The sequence below is a fragment of the Mirounga angustirostris genome, unplaced genomic scaffold (assembly GCF_029215605.1).
Source record: "Mirounga angustirostris isolate CCGP_5_RB_7025 unplaced genomic scaffold, mMirAng1.0.hap1 SCAF_6, whole genome shotgun sequence".
NCBI classification, from domain to species: domain Eukaryota; kingdom Metazoa; phylum Chordata; class Mammalia; order Carnivora; family Phocidae; genus Mirounga; species Mirounga angustirostris.
In genome coordinates this window covers 149,385,683-149,408,791 of record NW_026991714.1, presented here as the reverse complement: position 1 = coordinate 149,408,791, position 23,109 = coordinate 149,385,683, and the positions used below count along the sequence as shown (strand labels likewise).

At 47.4% G+C, this 23,109-nt stretch overlaps 1 protein-coding gene across 6 annotated transcripts in view; it reads right to left on the bottom strand.

Annotated features, from left to right (window-relative positions):
• The window catches only part of DOCK1 (dedicator of cytokinesis 1), a 489,580-nt gene that overhangs the window by 434,103 nt on the left and 32,368 nt on the right, over positions 1–23,109 (bottom strand). For 5 of the 6 annotated variants that reach the window (XM_064595456.1, XM_054508462.2, XM_054508463.2 and 2 more), the window contains exon 2: positions 357–440. In XM_064595456.1, coding sequence (XP_064451526.1) covers positions 357–440 — 84 coding nt within the window. Of the gene's footprint in view, positions 1–356; positions 441–6,532; positions 6,666–23,109 lie in introns of those variants that run through there. The other variant, XM_064595454.1, reaches the window with a different exon arrangement.

The window sequence follows — 23,109 nt, the reverse complement described above, 5'->3', positions numbered from 1 at the left end:
GAAAATATCTTAAATGTATTTTTTTCCTAGTTTTTCAAGTGGTCAGTTATTCACAGTCAAGATTCACATACATTTGCAACAAAGGAACCAATGTGTTCTGTTGTTTTTAATGAAAACAGCTATTTCCACAGAAAACTTCAGAGGTGAAAAATTAGAATTTTTAGTTTTAATTTCATCTTAATCAAGTATTATTTAAACAATGAAGAGCCTCACGACTGCCCTCACTGGAAAGGGCATCCATCCTGTAGGAAGATGGATCATATGCACAAGACTCATGATGACACATACTTCTGAAACACTGAGAACATGTGCTAACTGCCCAAAACAGAAGAGAAAGACACCAAAGGTGTACATACCTTCATAGGTTTCCAAGATGTGCACAGTGTCTCCTATTTGTAAAGAAAGTTCATCCGCTCCCCTGGCATCGTAGTTATAAAACGCTGCGAAGGAGAAAGAGAGGTAAGGAAACATTAGTAGAGGTAGAAGTGACTGCTGGCTTGTTTCTGCTTGTTTTTAATGGTGAAATACATTCAGTCTCTGCCTGAATCAGCCTCTCTGACATCCACAAAGGTAGCCTTTTCTTTCAAGAGACAAATGTAAAGGGTCATCGACTAGAAGAAATTCGGAACACCATGCAATTGTGATTTTTTTTTTAGTGTGGTCCTGAAGAGCACCAGTGACCAACGCCATGTGGGGCTGGCACAGAAGCAGACACACAGACCAAGAAAATGAATCGGAAATAAACCCACGCTCACGTGGTCAACACAGACGCTGTGAAATCTGCCATTTTAACCATCTTTAAGTGTCCAATGTGGGGGCAACCTTCGCCACGATAGCCTTCCACAATGTTTTCATCCCTCCACACAGTTAACCCCATACCCACGGACCAGTAACCCCCATTCCCTCCCCACAGCCCCTGAGGACCTCTAGTCCACTTCCTGTCCCTATGAACAGGACTGCTCTGCCTGCCTCATAGAAACACATCGAACAGTGCCGCCCTTTTCCTATGTGGTTTCTTCAACATGATGGTTTAAGGTTCATGCGTGCTGTTCCATGTATCAGAACCTTATTCCCTTTTATGGCTGAATAAGGTTTGTAATAGGAAGAAAACTGATACACCATTTTAATTATCACTTCATATATGGTCTTATATTTCCATTAATAGATTTTTTAATTAAATAATTACTTCCTAACTATGAATCAATTACATGTGGGATGAATTTTTTTTTTTAATTTGAAAAGATATATGCACCCCATGTTTATTGCAGCATTATTTGTAATAGGCAAGTTATGGGACCAGCCCAAGTGTCTATCAACAGATGAGTGGACAAAAATCTGGTATATATACACAATGGAACACCACCAAACCATAAAAAAGAATGAGATATTGGTGGGCTGAATATTTTTTTGGAAACCAACCTGATTTTTAAAATTATCATATAATCAAAAAAAAATCAAATCAAATCAAAATAATCGTATAACCAATGCTGATATTAAGCCAAAAAGCTACAGTACAATCAAATGGCAAAAATATGTCCAACATTAAGAAATTCTTAAAACTGGCAATACTCAACAAATCTCTAAAATCCCTAATGGTATCCTCACAAAAAGCAGTTCCTATTCCTTTCAGATAAGCACCCAAAAAGTCATACCATTAAATGCCAACCACACTTCTGCTCAAACATGATGAGATAAAGGTAACCATCACAATGGAAAAAGGGCATTAGAAAGCATTTAAGATGCAAAAATGACTCAAGTAGCCCACTCTCTTAAAAAAAAAAGAAAAGAAAATACTTGAGAAAGAAGAGCAGGGCTGGAGGCATCACAATCCCAGATTTCAAACTATACTATGAAGCTATAGTCATCAAAAGAGTATGATGCTGGCACGAAAACAGAGACATAGGTCCATAGAACAGGATAGAGAGCCCAGAAATAAATCCATGCTTATATGGTCAATTAACCAACAACAAAGGAGGCAAGAATATGCAATGGGAAAAGGACAGTCTCTTCAACAAATGGCACTGGGTGGGAAAACTGGACAGCTTCATGTAAAAGAATGAAACTGGACCACTTTCTGGCACCACAGGCAAAAATAAACTCAAAATGGATTAAGGACTGGGGCGCCTGGGTGGCTCAGTCGGTTAAGCGTCTGCCTTCGGCTCAGGTCGTGATCCCAGGGTCCTGGGGTCGAGTCTTGCATCGGGCATCCCACTCAGCGGGGAGCCTGCTTCTCCCTCTCCCTGACGCTCCCCCCGCTTGTGCTCTCTCTCTGTCAAATAAATAAATAAAATCTTTAAAAAAAAAAATGGACTAAGGACCTACATGTGACACTTGAAACCATAAAACTCCTAGAAGAGAGCACAGGTAGTAATTTCTCTAACATCGGCCATAGAAACACATTTCTAGATATGTCTTCTTAGGGCTGAGAAACAAAAGCAAAAATCAACTACTGGGACTGTAGCAAAAAACAAAAACAAACGAACAAAAAAAACCCACGTTTTGTACAATGAAGGAAATCATCAACAAAACAAAAAGACAAACTACTGAACAGGAGGAGATATTTGCAAATGATACATCTGGTAAGAGGATAATATCCAAAATATACAATAAACTTACACAACTCAACACCAAAAAAAATCCAATTAAAAAATGGGCAGAGGACCTGAACAGACATTTTTTTTCCAAAGAGGACATACAGATGGCCAACAAACACATGAAAAGATGCTGAACATCACTCATCATCAGGGAAATGCAAATCAGAACCACAATAAAATATCACCTTACACCAGTCAGAATAGCTAGAATCAAAAAGACAAGACATAACACGTGCTGGCGAGGATGTAGAGAAAAGGGAACCTTGGTATACTCTTGGTGGTGATGTACATTCCATCCACTGTGGAAAACAGTATGGAGGGTCCTCAAAAACTTGAAAGTATAAACATCATATGATCCAGCAATTCCACTACTGGGCATTTACCCAAAGAAAATGAAAACACTAATTCAAAAGAATATATGCACCCCTGTGTTTACAGCATTACAGCGTTATCTACAATAGCCATGCTAGGGAAGCAGCCCAAGTGTCCATCAACAGATGAGTGGATAAAGAAGTGCTCTACATACACAATGGAGTATTGCTCACCCATAAAAAAAAGAGTAAGATCCTGCCATCTGCAACAACATGGATGGACCCAGAGGGTATTATGCTAAGTGAAATAAGTCAAAGACAAATACCATAGGATTCCACTTACATGCTGAACCTAAAAAAAAACAAACGAATAAAGAAACTAAAAAACAGACACATAAAGACAGAGAACAAACCTGTGGTTGCCAGAGAGGAACTGAATGTGGGATGGTTGAAAGAGGTATAAGTAAGAGGTACAAACTTCCAGTTGGGAATGGGAACGGGAACGGGAAAGGGAAAGGGGAAGGGAAGGAAAATACAGTAATACAGTGATATTCCTCCTTTCCAATGGATCCTACTTAAAAAGATAGCAGACCAAATGCAAAACTCATCTTCAAAATCCTGATCAATTTCTCATCCATCCATCCTGAACACCCTGCCAGACCAGGCTAGTCTCAAGCGGTGCTTCACTGTGTCCATCTCTAAAATTCTCCTTGATCGTCAGCATGTGCGAACTCCTCTGGCAAGCACAGCAGGCCCTCCACCATCTGACCACCTCACCTCGCCTTCCTCCAACCACACACAATATGGGTCCCGGAGGAACCCTGTCCCTGCTTCTCCCTGAACAGCAGAAGCCAGCCTGTCCCACACCTGTGTGGACCAACTTACCCTCCCCACCATCAACAGGGTCTTCCCACCAGCTGCACCTCTTCAGAAAGCTAGCCCCTTCTCCAAACGTCCGCTCCATACCTGAGCTACCATGGCTGGGAAGGCAGTGTAGGCCTAGGCAGCCTCCCTGGCTTTCACATCCATGGTCCCTGGGGCCAGATGAAATACGCAGGGTCACGCCTCTACCCCTGAGGATCCGAGGGACCTCCAGCAAATGACCTATCTTTTCCATATTCAGCTTTCCCCACAAAATAAGGCTCTTGATATCTACACCTTGTAGGACCGTGCGTGCATTCTGTGTCTTAAAGTCGATAATGCTACTGATGGATTTGGGGATTTGAACACTGGGTGTCCTGCAGTGAACACTTAGTAAATGATAAAGGCTCTTATTGTGGTTGGGAGTATTTTGTTTTTACTGTAATAAAGACTTCTGTCCCTACCAGAATCCTTTTTAAAAAGCCAAAGCGATCTCTGTCAAATAAATAAATAAAATCTTAAAAAAAAAAAAAAAAAAAAAGCCAAAGCGAGCAGATTAACATATGATCACAAAAATCCTAAAACATCAAAAACCACAGACATGCAGAAAATTCCATTTTTACAGGTATTTTCCTCTATTTCCATCAAAATTCATAAAATCTCAATGTCTTCAACTGACATAAATGGTTATTAGTAGTTATTAAGTTTATTTAGCATTTTATGGTGAAGTTTAACAAGAAATAACTGCATTAGGCAAAGGAAACCCAGAGCATATGTCAGCCTTCCCTGGTTCAGCATAAGCATATTCCTAAGCCTTTAGGAGCCATAAACGCATTTCTCACGGTTCTTAACAGCATTCCTGCCAGCATGCCTATCCTGTTAGAGACGTGCAAAAAATAAACACATCAAAAATAATAAAAATAAAATAAAATGAACACGTCCACTACAAACACATTCGGGGCCGTGTGAATTTGTAAGGCACACAACACAAAAATCTCTAAGTACCTGCCCCCTCCCTCTCTGAAGCGGGCAGACAAAAGTAGTTGTGGGAAAAGGAACTTCAAAGTTAGCCATGAAATGAGCCAAAACCCTGATTTTATAGACGAAGGGGAAAAGGGCCTCAGGGTTCATGCCTGTGGCCCCAAAAGACGCAGCAGAGGTAGGACCACCAAAGTGGCTGCCCAGCCCCTGGCCCTTTGTTCTTAGTATCACAGCCTACACAATCCCATATTTAAAAGCAAATTGAAAGACTCAACTGTGTAAGATTATTAGCCAAAGGAATGGGAGGGAGGGAGAAGTGTGATAGACAGAATGATGCCCTCCCCCAAAGACATCCACATCCGAGTCCCCGGAACCCTGTGAGGTGTTACCTTACGTGGCAAAGGGGGCCCTTGCAGGGGTGTCTAGGGTAAGGATCTCCAATGGGGATGCTATTTCTGGATTATCTAGGTGGGACCAGTATAATAAGAAGGGTCCAAAGGAGGGAGGCAGGAGGGCCCGAGTCAGAAGATGTGATGCAACAGAGGTTGCAGTGATAAAAGGAAGGAGCCACAGGTGGAACGCAGGTGGCCCCAGGCAGCCAGAAAAGGCGAGGAAGTGGAATCCTCCCCCCGCCCCCCCACCCCGGGCTCTCCAGAAGGAACACAGCCCACACCTTGATTTTAGGACTTCTGACCTCCAGAGCTGTAATATAAATACATGTTGTTTTAAGCTCCTGAGTTTGTGGTAATCGGTTACAGCCACCACGGGAAACACGCAGGGAGGTATGCGGAAGACAACGTGAAAGGGGTGTTTTGTGGTTAATTTATTCACTGCTGGAGCAGGGGTCCCAATGGCAGGCATTGGAACCCCTGACCAGTCCATTGCTGAGGTTCCCCCAATTCTTGGGTGGTAGAAAAATGAACACAATGCAATGAATTTTTCTTAAACCCAGAAGTATTCAAGATAAGAGACCATTCCTAATTCTGGTTATTTGACCTTTAAAGCTATCCCTCTTTGGAGAGTGAGACTAGAACGAGAAAGAGCAGAAATGTCTTCTTCTTTATTAAGATGACGATGACAGATGACATCTGGGTTTTAATATGTCTTTACTTGACAGAAGCACAAAGATGGCAGCTTCTTTGCGAGTTGCCCATTTGTCTTCATTTTTCTGATCTGTTAAGATCTGGGAATAAGTCCATAGAGAATATGGTCATCCTGTGGTCTCTCACATCTTTGGATTCACCTCCATCTGGCTGGTGGGCTGTATGCTTAATATAGTCCTCCTCCTCAAACCCATTTGCCTTTTTTAATAGCCGTGCTAAAGCCAGGTGTCACTGAGTATACACACACATTCAGCTGAATTTCTCAGTCCTGGACTGCAGAGCCCAGAGTAGCAGCTTGCCATGCTGCTCGTGGGAAATGAGAAAGATGCAGAGACGAACCCAGCATGAAGGTTCTTTCCCAGAATGGTGGGGTTTTTTGTTTTTTTTTTTCTTTTTCTGGAAGAGCTGGCAGCAGCCCAGAGTGAGTAAGCATGGATCTTTTTTCCCCCAAAATAAAAAATTAACACGCTGGTCTGTGCCTCACTTAGCTTATATGCATCAGAGACGTAAAAAGGCAAAGCCATCACCTCTGCTCAATCTCCTAATCAACTTAAAAATGACTGCCTGGGGATGTCAGGAAATCTATGTGGCTCGAAAATGAGAGAAGAGGGCTTCCACTTGTAACAGCAGTGATGCTGTGGATGAAGCTGCTGCTGCAGCTAATGATACAATACTGGGATACCTTGGATGATGACGATGATGATGATGATGATGATCATGATCATGGAAATGGTGGTGGTGGTGATGATGATGGTGATGGTGATGATGATGATGGTGGGATGGTGATGACGGTGCTGGTGGTGATGCTGGGGTGAGAGTGGTGATCACGATGGCGATGGTGGTGTTGGTCATGGTAGTGATGACGATGGTGGTGACAGTGGTGATGGTGATGGCTGACATCTACTGATTGTATTCTGGGCTAGACACTAGACAAAGAGCTTCACATGGTCAGGCTAATTTAACCCTCACAGCAGTCCTATAAGGTGGATATAGAATTTTTTCCATTTCCTTCATCGCAGTTCAGAGCAGCCTGGAGTATGCCATGGCAGCCCCTGGAGAAGCTGTGCAGGGCCACGACCAGCCTGAACGAAGGGCCTCAATGCCAACACCTTGCATAGACCCTTCCTCAATCCTTGGCTAGTGTCAACCACAGCCCTTCCTGGGCCTCAGACTGCCCTCCTGGTAGCCCTTCTGCAAATCACAACATCTAGCCTGGAGGTCCCTGACAGGCAAACATGCCTGCACATTTCTGAAGTCCACCAATGTCTAAAGCATCCCTCTAATGGGCTTCTTATTCCTTACAAAGAAGAACTCAAGTTGAGGTAATTCCAGGAATGCAAGGTTGGTGTAACATCCAAAAACCAATCAAGGTAATTCACCACATTAACAGAGTAAAGGATGCAAAGTCATAGGATCATCCCAATTGGTACAGAAAAAGCATCTGAGGAAATATTAATTCCTATTCAGGGAAAAACAAAAAACCAACCTGACTACTCTGCCATTAGGAAAAAAACTACCACATCCATCCATCAACCAATTTAACAGATGAAAACACAGAACCCTACAGAGGAATTCTGACTTGCTCAAGGTGACCCAGGGAGTTGACAGCCCTGGGACCCCACGGTGTCCCTTCCAGACTGTCTCCATTATCCCACACTGCCTGACCCACCTGGCCCATCTCTCCCTACAAGGAAAAATATATTTTAGCTTATCTCCTTGTATAAGCTCTCTTTTCTTATATCACCAGTTACCCTCCTGAAATCTTACTCCAAAACACTGTACCATTTCCCTTGGCTTGTGAATAATGGGTAAAGTCTCCAGCACAGCATCCAAAGCCCTCAGGGATAGGACTTGAACCCATCTTTCCAATCTCGTCTCCCCCCTCACACTCCTCTAGCCCCCCCACACACACCCTAGGCCTTCCGAAAGCTGCTCTGCCTCTGGAAATGCCTTCCTCCCTCCACTTCTGAAGGCCCCTTGCCTACAAGGCCCATTTTTCATTTCACATCCTTCTCCAGATCCTTCCTGAATTCTGACTTTCTCCCCTGACCAAAAAAAAGTATGTGCATATCTAAATTAACTGCTTGCTCCGCAACTTTTTCCTATAAACTCTCTGACATCCCATTGCCTTGCAAAGTGCTTATCTAAGTATCTGTCTCTCCCTCCAGACCAGATTTCCTTGAGGGAAGTAAACATTTATTAATCATTGGATTTCCCACAGTAGTTAATACCATGCCTTGCAGGCAACTCAATAAAAATTCACAGAATTAAACCAGATCACCAAGTACTCCTTCCTGTGTGGTCTGCCACAGAGTGAGGGCAAAAAGTGTATCATATATTCCTCTTCTTCAAAATGGCCCTGCCCTCTGCAGAAAGATCTAGGAGCCTGAAACTTATTCAAGCAATAAGAAAGAGAGACACAGCATTAGTTTTCCTGTCTCTGTTTTGGGTCTCTTCCATCTAATGAGGTAACTCACCGTCAGCACTCAGAGTCAAAGCCTCCTTAAAACATCGAAGGTATGGGCTTGACCACACATTACTTCTAAAATCTGCTCAGCCCTTTCTATCCCGCACAGTGTCCCCGTGAAATATGACTTCAGGACTTCAAGTAGCAATTTAAAAGTTAATTAATTCTTTTAAAAAGTCAATTTGTGAAAATCAATTGCTCTGTTTTTGATCTCATTCCCTTTGTCTTGCCTTCAGTTGGAGAAAAATGTTCAATAGCATGCATCTTCTCAGGGCTGGGGGAAATGTAGACCATATCCTTAATGGAACCAGGGCAAGGGCCCTGTCTGTGCCTGCTACAGGGCTTCATTCTGAGGGGCCATCATCTGCTGTCTAGTCCATGCCAAAAACATACACTTGGTATTTCCCAAGATGCTAGAGGGCTCCTGCTCTGGTCTAGCACTGACCTGGTGCTGGAGTATGAGAGATGTGCCAGGCCCAGTGCAGCCACTGGGAGCAGCCACCCCACAGCCTGGTCCTTTAAGGAGCAACCCTTTCACACACTGGACCCAATCAGAAAATCCAGTGCAGAAAGAACCAGAACATCTTATATATATCCTTCCCCCTCACCGATTAGGAGGCATACCACTCAGGCAAGGTGAGAGTTTCCCAGAGCCCTGAGCCATACTGAATCAGGGCACTGCTTTTGCCAATAGTCTCAATTTTCCCAAGCAGGTAAAAGTACCTGGTACACAGCAGGACCTTTAAAATGGGTGGACAGAAAGATGGGTGGAAGGGAGGGAGGGAGGGAGGGAGGGAAGAAGGAAAGATGAAAATAGATGAAAGATCTAAACACAAAAGCTACAACTTAAAAACTCTTAGAAGAAAACATAGGAGAGAAACTTCATGGCCTTGGAATTCACAATAATTTCTTGGATAGGATGCCAAAAGCAAAGGCAACGAAAGACAAAATAGATGCTGGACTTCAGGAAAATTTTAAATGTTGAGGCACCAAAGGAAACTATCAACAGAGTGAAAAGGCAGCCCACAGAATGGGAGAAAATATGTGCATATCATATATCTGATAAGGAACTGATCATCAAAATATTTAAGGAGTTCCCACAATTCAACAACGACAAAAAACAAACAACACAATTAAAAAGCGGGCAAAGGACCTGAATAGACCTTTCTCCAAAGAAAATACACCAATGGCCAATGGACACACGTAAAGATGCTCCACATCACCAGTCAAGTCAATGAGATAGCCCTTCACACTCGTTGGATGACCGGTATTAAAACACAAGAAAACAACAAGTGTTGGCAAAGCTGTAGAGAAACTGGAAATCTTGTACATTGCTGGTGGGGCTGTGAATGGGTACAGCCATTGTGAACACAGTCTAGTTGTTTCTCAAAAACTTAAATTTAGAATTACCGTATGGACCAGAAATTACACTTTTCGGGTGTAGCCAAAAGACCTGAAAGCAGAAACTCGAAGAGATAATGTGCACAGCCGTGTCCACGGCAGCACTATTCACCACAGCTAAAATGCGGAAGCAACCTAAGTGTCCACCCAGGGACGAATGGATAAGCAAAATGTGGTCTGTCCATATAATGGAATATTATTCAGTCTTAAAAAGGACAGAAGGTCTGACACCTGCTATCATGAGGATGAACCTTGAGGACATGATGCTAAGGGAAATAAGCCAGATGCAACAGGACAGATGTGGCATAATTCCACCTACATGAGGTTCCTACGGTCGTCAAATTAATAGGAAGTAGAATGGTGGTTTCCAGGGGTTGTGGGGAGAGGGGGATGGGACATTAGTGTTTAATGAGTAGAGTTTCAGTTGGGGAAGGCGGGAAAGTTCTGGGGGTGGATGGCGGTGGTGATGGTTGCTCAATAATGTGAACATACGTAATGCCACAGAACTGCGTACCTAAAAATGGTGAAAATGGTAAATTTATGTTATGTATATTTTACCATGATAATTTTAAAAGATGTAAAGAATAAAAGGAAAGGCTGCTAGAGAGAATGAGGAAGTTTCCTCGTGGATTTAGCATCTCCCATTACTGGGAGCTCTGAAATATTCAGGGGCTCCCTGTGGGTGTAGCGGCTTCCCTCCCTTACCTCGTTCGACACAGGAGGTTCGAACCAGAAGGAGAAGCAAGAAGAAATCAGGGGTGATGGGCTCAAGATCAAAGAACACCTCCAGGTATGTGTGACAGAGAGAAAGAGAAAGAGAGACAGAACACCCACATTTCTAAAAAGGAGACCATTTTCAAAGTTTCAAAGTCACAGAGTTACTCCTTTGGGTTTCTATCTTGCTTTCTTAGGATCAGAGATTATTTAGCAGCCAGTGAAGTCCCCCATGGCAGGATTTCCTGCCATGTTTGAATATCAGAATCAAGGAACTTATCTAAATAATTACAAGACGGAGCAGGGGCACAGCAAGATAAAGGAAGGGTTGTTTGCTGTTCAGGATTTCTTCTTGCCTTTTGGAGGGAAACAGGTGGGAGGGATGGTGAAGATAAGAGTGCGAGAAGAAACGCACAAGAGTCTTTTCTCAAATTCTAATGGAACTGGCAGACACAATTCAAAGACATTTTAATATCTTTCTTCAGAATGAAATGTCACTTGCGCCTTGCCCACACCGAGCCAGAGACCGACCGCCTGGCTTGCATCCAGCCCCGAAGGTCACAGTGCCCATAACACCCGGCTTTTTGAGGAAAGACACTGGCTTGTGGAGGGGTGTTGGCGTTCCTGCTTTTCCCTGACTGGAAAAATCAAGAGTCCACTTTTCAACACTTTCGTCTTTCCTAAACTCGGTGCTAGGAGAGAAAACCACCGACTTCATTTTTGACAATCTTTGCAGATCCACCCACAAATAAGAAAAGACAGCTGACCTGAAAATTATTTATTTTTGCATTTCATTTTGCCCAGCAGCAAAGAGAGGCAGAGAAAAGATAGGGGGAAAGATTTCATCTCTTGAATCATCTGTCTTTAAGGCAGAAACGTTACTGCCGCTTAGGAAAATATGTGCTAGAGAAATAGCACGGCTGTTACCCACCGGCCATGGGGACTTGACAAGGACCCCACCCCACAGGGCTGGGCAAACCCCACCGCGGGCCCCAGGAGGCCCCCTGCAGACGCGCACAACAGACCCACCGGTCACTGGGACGTGAGCCCAGTGGACTCCACAGCCAGGGGCTGGTCCCAGGGAGATTCCCGATGGGGACCACGTGCAGCCAGGACCTCTCCAGTGTCCGACTGGACGCAGGTCTTAGTTTCTGTGCTGTCGACCTGGCAGGCTTGCAATCCCCCCACCCCACACCAGTCCAACAGGTTCCACCTAAAGGGCACCCTGAAAATCCGCCAGGGGCCCCAGGACGTCAGGGGCAGAGGCGAGCAGTCTCCACCACTGCAGATGCAATGGAAAAAAAGGAGAAGAAATGATCTAAGACCTATTTCTCTGTGAAACTAAATGATAACGTCACTTTGTCACGTCCCCAAATTCCTCTTCCTGGGCTTCAGCTGAAAAGTCTCAGGTAATTTCATCCATAGAATAAGGCCACTTCTCCCATTTTCCACAACATTCAGTTTAATGTTAGTGGTGACAAATAAAGAAAGGGAAGGACATAGGGAACATTCCAGAATGCTAATTTGTTTTTCTTTAAAAAAATATATGTACATATGTGTGTAAATATATATTTCATGTAAGAAGATATGTTTATATATTATTTCATATTATATATGAAAGTCACAAATAAAACTAGTAATCGACTTGGGAGAAGCCTTTATCATTATGTAAATGTAAGCAGAGGCGTTCCCAAGGAACTGAACCACAGGCACCCGTGGCCCACCCCCCCCACACACACACACACCCACACCAGGTCTTCATCTAAAAGCTTACTTCTGTCTCAACAACCTCTCTTCCCCTCCTCGCGGGGCTAGGCCCTGCAGCTCAAAATACCTGGGGGAGCTTCCTGTCTCTTCCATCCACTCAGGGGGTTGAGGGAGCACACACTGAGCTCCACAGCGCCCCCTGCCCACCCTGACAAAGCGCCCATCTGCTACTCACGCTGGATGCACCCATCCCATCAAACAGGGCCGTGAAGAGAGCCTCCCTCCTGTAGCTTCCCATTCTGCAAACAGTCCTTCTAAACCACCGGAGGCCGGTTCACCCCTTCAACTCGCTGCTCCCCGCCTCCTCTCACGCCTGACCGGCCTCTTTTCCACCTTTGCCTCCAGGCTTAACAGTGCCTGGCCCCCAGCGCGTCACAAATGGTGACTGAGTAAATTGCTTAAGAAATCAACACAGGGATTCAAGGCGGCCAAACCAATACCTGAATCTTAAATCCACAGGAAAAAACTGCAGTTGTGTTTTCACTGATGTCACATTAGGAACTGAAGACTAGACCAGGGTCTCAGTTAGCAGAACCAAATTCCTATACCCACATTTCGACAGCCAAACCAGGGAGGCGTGTCCTGGGGGGGTCCAACCATCCGCCCAGAAATAAAGCACAGTTTCACTTGGACAAACGGTGCCGATGATCCCACCCGGGCACCTGCACACGCTCAGCCTCTCTGGCGAACCACACAACCATGATGGGCTCCGAGGGGCAGCAGAGACGGAGCGGGGTTCTGCCTGGGAGAGATGCTGCCCAGCACCCCCACCGATGGCCTCCCTTTCCCTGACCACTCCCTGGTGACACTCCACAAGAAGAGATCTGAGTGGAGAGGAACCGCAGGAGCTGAGCTGCACCAACCAGAGAATGAAAAACCACTAACATCAGGATGAAGTCGCTGGTGTCGTGTGGCATGTACTCCAGTGCACTAATACTCTGGTCCCCAAATTACTCCAGACTTCCAGAGAACAACTAACTACCTGCTCTTTCCAACAGGGCCCTGAACCTCCAACATCCTCTGCATACTCCCCATCTTTCCGTCTTGTAAATCAAGACATCCTCATCACCCACGATGGGCTTCTGCAGAGACATGGAAAAACATACTGTGCCAAATGTCAAAGACAAAGCCCCACCTGTGGTCCCCACAAGCTGTTCCTTCCCTTCAACCTGCTCTTCGGAAGCCACAGGGGTTTAAAGCCACGAGTAAAAGAAGCAATATCCCTGTGCGTTCCATGAACACAGAGGCATCCAGTATCTCTGAATACAGAAAAAAATGAATGTAGTGAGCCATATAACAAATGAGAATACACTCACCTATCTGCCCTCACAGGTGTCCACATTTTAACAAATGGGATAAAATGCACCATCTTAGGTAATCAGTTCAATGAGCGTTAAGATCGTTCTATACCCCACGTAAACCCAACATAAGAGTTCCAGAAAGTACTCTTGCGCCCCTCTCTAGGCAATTTCCCTCCCACAACACCACTTTTTGATTTGTCTAACCATAGCTCAATTCTGTCAACTCTTGGATTTAATGGAATCCAAAAGTACCAACGAGTTCGGTCAATTCTTGGACATAAGAGCAATTATATTATATGTACTTCTTTATGCCTGCCTTCTTTGGCTCAACATTTTCAGATGGACCCACAGCGCCCTCTCAGAGGTTTGTTCTTTTAGTGGTATATAGTCTTCCACTCTATCAACACATCCCAATGTATCGATCCGTTCCCCTGAGGATGGACACTGGGTTATTTATTTCCCATTTGAAGCTATTTATTAAAAAAAGGCCGCACCGAACTTCTCCCATGAATCTTTTAGTGGCCGTGTTTCTACCAATGGAAATTTCAGCCTTGATTAGAGGTGTCGCACTCTGAGAAGCTGCACGTGGCAGAAGCACCCAGCATGGGCAGAGCAGCCCGCCGGCCCAGCAGGCGCGGGCAGGCACGGAGCGCGGGCACCCCTCCACGCTGGGACTCCCGGGGAAGGCGCACTCTGCACCGAGGAAACATTTGGTTCCTCTGTAGTTTGTGGCAATTCCTCCTCCTGAGTGTTACATTACTTAGCTTTGATAAAACATAAAACTGAAGATTAAAAAACAATAAGCGCTCTTTAAGGAAAAACAATAAAGCCAAGCACACATGGGGTGTTCATGCAGGAACCTCGGCAGGCGCTGCGAGAGGAGAGCCCCCGGCAGCCCCGCATTTCCAGACATGTGTTCCAGGGAAGAGCCATCACCGCCCTCCCGTGGAGGGGCCTTTCAGGTGACAAGGCACTCTGCCTCCCCTGTGCTCTGACCCGATCCTCCCACACGATGGACCCCTCCCACAGCCAGTCCGCATACTACCCCATTTCACAGATGAGAGCAGGGAGACGGACCTGTGTGATGTACCTGAGAAGTAAAGGGGCCCCTCAGCACCTCCCGACCCAGGACCCCAGCCCCAGGGCACACCACCCCCACTGCCTAGTTGCATAGGCCCGTTTCCAAGGCCAGCGGGCCGCTCAGTGCCAACAGGTCACACTCTCTCGACCTCTTCAGCCCCGCCAGCGATCCCCTCTGAGCAGAGCACTCAGACTCCAGCGTCGAAACACGGGCTCAACTCCAAACCCCAGCTCAAACCCTTGGTGAGTAACAAGTTCTCTGAGACTCTGTTTCTCTCTCTGTGAAAGGGGCTGATGCACCCCATACGTGTGTCTGACATCATGCCTGGGAAAGCTACCCAGCCGAGGCTAGCCCCCAGCACGTGCACAATAAATGTCAGCTTCACTTTCGAAAGGGTTCGAGTGCAAAGTGAGAATCTGCTTTCCTCTGGCTGCAATGCATGTGGAAAGCGAAACAAGTGCTCTCTCGTCATGTTCCAGGAGGCCTCTTTGCCATCCCCTCCTCCCTGCTCCCCGCCCTCCTCTTCTGAGACCCGCTCCTCTCACTGGATGAGCTGGACCGGGACAGGGTCCGGTCATTTCTGCCAGAGCAAATAGAGGGGAGATGCTCGCAGCCCGCAGGGCCTCAGCACAAGCTGTGATCGCAGGGCACCAAGTTCAGGATCAGCACGTGCTTCCTCTTCCGGGGCAGTCCCAACCTTCCAGAAATCCCCATAAAGGGCTGCACTCCGGAAGGAAGGGGGAAGCCTGCTAAGCTGTGTTTGCACACTGCGGATGCTAACTGCTAATGAGCAATGCCCCAGCCAGGCCGCCCAGACACAGCCCTCTTGTTCCAGAAGAGAAGCAACACTGGACAGGCGCCGCTGGGCCCAGACGCGCTGCTGGGGAGAAAGGGACACTGTCACACTTGCAGGGGGGAAGCGGGGAAACGGGAAGGGAGCCCGTCCCACGGCGGCCTTCAAAGAAGGAGTCACAATCCTGACACGGCCAGACCTGGGTCACCCGCCTGGAATGTCTGTTTCACGAGGCGTATGGACACATTTGCTCCCAGGGCCTCCTCCAGCATCCTGTCTGAACCATCTAGTGGGCTGCGCAAGTTCCCAGAGGACACAAGACAAATCGTTCCTCCATTAAACACTTGATAAATCTGCCTTCCGTGGGCAGTGCCCAAAGATGGGAGAAGACAGCGTGGGTTAGCTGAGAGAGGTGTTTGCAGGTGGGCTGCCCTTCACAGAGCAGGCCACAGGCTCTGTGCACAAACATGGAGCATGGACACCCGAGCCTGAGTACAGATCTAAGATGAGGCATTAAACAATCCAGCAGATGCTGTGGCAGTTTCACTCGGCCTGCCTGTCCGCTCCTCAAAACGCTACTCTGCCCAGACCCAGGCCAGCCAGGAACGGCCTTTAGGGTTGAACAGCATGAGCCTCCGTCACTGGCCCCACTGTGCCCTGCTGATGGGAATGTGAAGGGTACAGCTGTTGTGGAAAACAGTTTGGCGGTCCCTTAAAAAAAAAGTAAATATAATTAATACACAGCCCAGCAATTCCTCGTCTGGGTAGATGCCCAGAAGAATTGATAGCAGGAACTCGATCAGATATTTGTGGTCATGTTCATAGCAGTAGGACTCACAACACCAGAAGGGGAAGCGAGCCTTCAACTGCCCGTGGACAGATGAAGGGATAAACAAAATATGAGCCATTCGTACAATGGAATATTATTCAGCCTTGAAAAGGAAGGAAATTCTGACGCATGCTACCACATGCCTTGAGGACCTTATGTTAAGTGAGATAAGCCAATCACAAAAAAAAACAAATACTGGATGATCCCACTTAGATGAGGTACCTAGAAGAGTCAACCTCATAGAGATTAACACAGAATGGTGGTTGGCAGGAGTAGGGGGAGGGCGACAGGGGAGTTCGTGTTTTGTCGGGACAGAGTGTCAGTTTTGCAAGATGAAACAGTTCTGGAGAAGGACAGTGGTAATGGCTGCACAGCCACGTGAATGTCCTTAATGCCATGAAATGGTACACCAAAAAATGACTAAAATGGCCAATTTTATGTTATGTACATTTTGCCATAATAGAAAGAAAGAGAGAAAGAGAGAGAGGAAGGAAGGAAGGAAGGAAGGAAGGAAGGAAGGAAGGAAGGAAGGAAGGAAGGAAGGAAGGAAGGAAGGAAGAGAAAAAAAGAAAAGAGGGACGCCTGGGTGGCTCAGTTGGTTAAGCATCTGCCTTCGGCTCAGGTCATGATCCCAGGGTCCTGGGATCGAGTCCCACATCGGGTTCCTTGCTCGGCAGGGAGCCTGCTTCTCCCTCTGCCTGCCTCTCCCCCTGCTCATGTTCTGTCTCTCTCTCTGACAAATAAATAAATAAAATCTTTAAAAAAAAAAAAGAAAAAAGAAAAGTGCAGGGTCCTGTGTGACCACACAAGTCTCAGGCCTGTGACTCCGGCTCTGGCTTCCAGAAGCCCCTCTTTCTAGGCAGCCGCTGCCCCATTTGCAAGGGCAGTGTTTCCCCAGCAGAGCTACTGTGAGCCTGACGAGCTATGTTATATTTTAATAGTCATTTCAGTTGACTATAAAAATACAGCATCACATAACAAAATTGCTTTTGCACCATGGTAGAAATACTTAGCAAGAGATGAGAAATACTTAGCAAGAGGCTATAAAAACCTATTTGCTTGCTTATAGAGTTGCTGCTGAACAGGACAAAAGCAGAAGAGGATAAAGGGAAGGCAGAAGAGAATCCATCCCAGAAAATGCATGCAACACTGTGTCCGCCATGATACTCAATAGACAGGATCCACTTAGTATTTTTTTTAATGCACTAAGCAAACAATTGAATATTTCTCAACTATTTGTTTGTTCCATTTTTAACTTTTAAAAGCCTGACAGTGGAAAACACTGATTTCCCTATAATTCCCTGTTGTTCCATCTGACTTGTACACAGCATGCTCCAGATAATACTGCAGCTGACCACTGAGAAGCCACAACAGCCTCCAACCCCAACACACGTAGGAAATATTTCCTCCGCCAAACCAGCTTCCTGGGAAAAATCCCAACCACAAACAAGGGATATTCTTCTCACACTGTTCCCAGGAGGCCTTTGCCACAAAGGCATTCAGTGAGAAAGATTGGGGGCTCACCATTACCATCATCACCGACAATACAGCCACCACCACTCCCATCACCACCAACACCACCACTAACAACACAATACCACCACCACCAGCATCATAACCACCACCACCACCAACACCATCACCATCACCATCACCACCAACATCATCAATAATAACACAATACCACCACCACCGGCATCATCACCACTGCCAACACCATCACCAACACCATCAATAACAACACAACACCATCACCACCACCAGCATCATCACCACTACCAACACCAACACCATCACCACCACCATCAATAACAACACAACACCATCACCACCGCCAGCATCATCACCACCGCCAACACCATCACCACCGCCAACACCAACACCAACACCATCACCAACACCATCACCACCAACACCAATAAGAACAACACAATACCACCAGCACGGGCATCACCACCAACAACACCACCAACACCGACACCATCACCACCAGCACCACCAACACCATCACCACCAACACCATCACCACCACCACCATCACCACCACCACCATCAATAACAACACAACACCATCACCACCACCGGCATCATCACCACTGCCAACACCAACACCATCACCAACACCATCAATAACAACACAATACCATCACCGCCAGCATCATCACCACCGCCAACACCATCACCACCAACACCATCACCACCGCCCACACCAACACCATCACCACTGCTACCTCTGCTACTAACACCAGTAACGACACCATCGCTGCTACCACTCTCCCCATCACCATGGTAACAGTCACAGCTAACTTTCAGTCTGCACTTACTAAAACCAGACACTCCACTAAAGACCTCATGCATCTCCTCATTTCACCCTCTACTAGCCCTATGACGTGGGTCGGAAGAGCATCCATTTCTGCATAGAAAGCTCTGGGCCAGGAACAGGGAAGGAGGCTGAGCTGCTGGAGCCCCGAGGGCACCACGTGACCTCTGGCGGGGAAGAGCCCTCCCCCGCTGCTCCATGCCTCCCAAACAAAGAGCAGCTATGCCACCGCTTCTCACAAACACAGGCTTCAGAGTGCTTCCTCCAGAACCAGCCCCCCTATGCTTCAAAGGGGCTGTGACAATGGTGAACAGTGTCAAGGCCCCCTATCCCTTACTCTGGGAAGCCCTTGAGACCTCATGAAATAACAGTTCGATTAATCCCATGAAGGGAACCCCAGGCTAGAGGAGAAACTGCCTCTCCACGTCACCTCTGGCCTGGCCGAGCTCACCAGAGCCTCTAAGACCACCGGCCAATCCAGCCCAGCCAATGAGCAACCTGGACCATCCAAGATCCCAGGTGAGCACCGAGAGCAGGTGGAGACTAACAAGACAAGATTCCTCCATCCAAGACAGCTGAGAGTCCCAACCAACCTCCCTCAGTCCAAAAAGCAGAGACACATCTGATACAGAGACCCTGCCACTGGAATCTACCTGGAAGCCACGTCTCCAAAGGACAAAGAGAACTACGATGCCCTTAGCATGGAACAGCCACGGCTGCGTGCTTCTCAAGGACGATCCAATGCAATCATCACAAAACCTTCCTGGGGAAGTGGGACTGCCACCATTCCCATCACACAGGTCAAGAAATGAGGCTTAGGGACTGAGGTTGCCTGCTCAGAGTCCCAGACCTGGAAGGCGGGGGAGTCCGGGCTTGGGAGCCAGGAGTCCTAAGCAAACTGCTACAAAAAACACCCAGCCTGAATTCAAAAGGAGCGCTGCCCCCCACTGGCAGCTGGACGGTGGCTCTTCCTCCCTGGCTCCTCTCCCCCTGGCGCTCCCTTAATAGCTCCCATAAAACCAGGCGGAAAGATGTCAAAACAAAAGTCACACAAAATATCATCTAATATCACACAAGGACTGTCACAAGCAAACCTTGTCACCAAGTCCTTTTAGGTGAAATATTCTCTACTAATACTTTTCCACTGCAGATCCTTCCTGCATCCTTCAAACTCCTACATTTTTCTGTCTAACATGAATTTATCGTTACTGCGCGAAAAGGACATTCAATACCCCATGCTCCCAGAGCACGATCACACAGAGAAATCCATCCATGTCCCAGCTCTGCCCTACTCCTCTGGAATAAAGCAGGGGATGTACCAATGCCCTGGGGAGAGAAGGGGTTTGCAAGGATGGATCCCATCATGGAAAGATCCCATCATGGAAACCACCCTCACCCTCCCACGCTCAGGACTGTCATCTGCACTTGGTAGGCTGCTGACTGCACAAAAAATGCTCAGGGCTGAAGGGCTGAAATTCAGCCCCCTCATTGCTTGCCAAGCAGTATGCCCACCCCAAGGGGGTGCCTTTCTGTAATTCACAAAAGTACTGCATGGCTTAGGGGTGTCCTAAAGCTCCCCCATCCCCGTCCAGGCCTACATGAGCATAGGAGCGAGGGGTTGTTAACTCCATGTCCCCGGGGCCTAGCACACCATGTACACGTGACCTACATCTTCAAGGCTCAAACAGGATTGGGCAGCAAACAGACGCAGAGAAGGACCCACTTAGGTGGAACCCCTGAGTTAGGAAAGCCCTCCCTCCCCATAAGGACCTGCACCACCTCCTGGTTAAGATGGGCAGGATCCAAATGGGTGTCCAGGGTCCCAGGGGCAAAGGCAAAAGGGTGGTTATAAAAGGGAAAAAGATCTAGAGCAGGCATGTGCAGGGAGGAAGGCCTAAGTAAGAAGACAATCTGAGCCCAGCTCGCCAGCTTCCTGGCAAACACGCTGCGCTGGCCTGCCTTCCCTCCTGCTCCAGCACTGCCCTGGGTGGCTGGGAGGGCAGGTGAGCTGACACAAGCCAAGCCAGCATACCTCCCCTGCCTCGAGAGGGCAGACAGGTGCAAGGGTCCCTTGTGAGGGACAGGATGGAAAATCAAACCCAAGGGACCAGAGTTACTCAGACACACTTGCAGTGTGTGGGAAGGTTGGAGTTAATCGTAGCTTAATAGCTGAGTATACAAATCATGGGTTTCTTAAGAGGCTAAGTCTCCGGGGAAACAGGGCTTCTGGTCCAGTGTGCTGGCCCCCTGACCCAGCACGTAATCTTCCTGCTCCACCTCTGGCCGTGGAAGGACTCCCCCAGTGCTCCATCCCTGACCCCGCTGCAAGAAGGAAAGGTTCAGTATACAGATCTCACCATAACTTCTAAGAATTCAGAATGTAATATACCAAAACCATTCCACTGCACACTGCATGGTATATGAATAATATCTCAATAAAGCTATTTAAAAACAACAGCGTGCGTGCGTGGTGGCCCTGTCCAGCAGGCGGTCCAGGCCACTAGGTAAAACTTCACCAGCAATCGTTGAGACATCGCAGTGACTGGCTGCTGACCCCTGCGTGCGCGGCCACACCAACACCAGGCTGCCTCCACCAGCAGACCACCAGAGCTTCCAAGAAACTGCCTCCCACAGCCAAAGAACACAAACCACCAGTGGCAGAGCCCCAGGCTGCACCCAGCAGGGTTTGACAAACACAGGCCTCTCAGGACCAGGAAGGAAGATCAAGAGCAGAGGACCCAGTGCACAGCTCAGCAAGGCCAGGTTCAAAGAGTCTTTCATACATGCATTTTCCTGGAGAACCCACACAAACACCATAATCCAAATGTGACCTGCACTTGGCTATTTAAGAATACAGCCAGGGGTACCTGGGTAGCTCAGTCGGATGAGCGTCCGACTCTTGATTTCAGCTCAGGTCATGATCTCAGGGTCTTGAGATGGAATCCCACAGCAGGATCTGAGCTGAGAGAGGAGTCTGCTTGAGATTCTCTCTCTCCCTCTGCCCCTCCCTCCCACCCCAGTGCTCACTCTCTCTCTCTAAAATAAATAAAATTTTAAAATCTTAAGAAAAGAAGAATACAACCCCCCCCCACACACAAGAAAAACTTGCTTTCAAAATTAAAGATTTCTTTTCATTTTGACCATCCCTTTGACCATCCTGGAAGGAACGTCCTTGGGGTTGGCCCAGCTCTCTGCACGGAGGGAAGAGGGACTTCCATGGTGCCCGAGCTCCTGCCTCTCCTCCTCACACCCCTGCCTCGCCTTCTCACAGGCCCCGGGCATGCCCTTACTTCCCCCAGGCACGCCCTTGCCGGGAAATACCTGGGGATTACACCTAGCATGACCCACAGCCAGTGACTCACGGATTCAAGATCACAGAATCCGTTCCTAGGGGGGGATCAAATCCCAGATGCTCTTCAGACCGCACAGCTCCTGGTGGGGTCAGACTGAGGCTTCTTCCCCACCCTGTCCCTCAGCTTTCTCCTGAGAGCCCCCTCGATCAATCACTCAGACCAGGATCCGGTCTCAGGCTCAGCTTCTTAAGCTACCCGTTTCAAAGTGGGAATACACGTGACAAAGAGGCAAGTGCAATAAACTTCACCGGGGAAAATCTAACTTGTTCAGATGCCCAAGGCAAGAGAAAGTTCAGCTGTGGACCAAGAGGAAGTGAGAGAGGGATGGGAAGGGGGGAGAGGGCAAGAGGAGAAGGAGCAGAGAGAGAGAGAGCTTGATTTTTTAAAACAAACACAGCCAGGTCATTTGTCTGAGGTCCCACAGCTTAGAAGCAGCCATGTCAGGAAAGCAAAGCCTTAACCACGGCTCCCCCAGTGCCTCTCAAAGGTCGCCATCCCCCCGCCATGAGCCCAGTGCGCACACTGCAACAGGGACAATAAAACACAACATAAAACTGTAAATGTGTATCAGTGATGGGCGGTGAAAAGCATTTGAGGCATTTTATTTGCTCATTCCATAGATCAAGAGTCCGCAACCACAGCCTGCAGACTCATCTGGCCTGATGCCTGTTTTTACAAATAAAGTTGTATTTATTTACAGTGTAACAGGACAGCTGAATCGTTGCCCCGAAGTCCTCAAAGCGTGATTCTGAGAATATGCTCCAGGACTCCTAGAACAGTACAGCTGACGGGCCCTGGGAAACACCCTCCACCTGCACCCTTGGGTGCCAAGGAGTCCAGGGGGCATCTCCATGGCTCCCCCACCAGAGCCGCCGGGTTCCTGCCCACAGCTCAGGACGGGCACTGGGCTCCGGAGCAAGGATGGCCTTCTCCTATGCTCAGGAAGGGTCACCAACTCCCACTCCCCGAATATCAACCCCACTCGATGTAAGATAGTTCATAAAAGAGAGACCGAATTCCATGAAATAGTATTTTCTTTTTCCAGAGGAGCATCTTTCAATCACAGCATCTTTGCAACTCAGGTCAGTGTTTGCCTGTTCCTTTTGGATAAGGGAGCCCAAGAGGGAACCAATACTTCCTATATGATCATCATGGTGTGTGGAGGGCACGTCTGGGCACCCATGACAGCCAGATGGAACGAGGTCGCCAGGACATCCCAAGGCTGAGGACCCC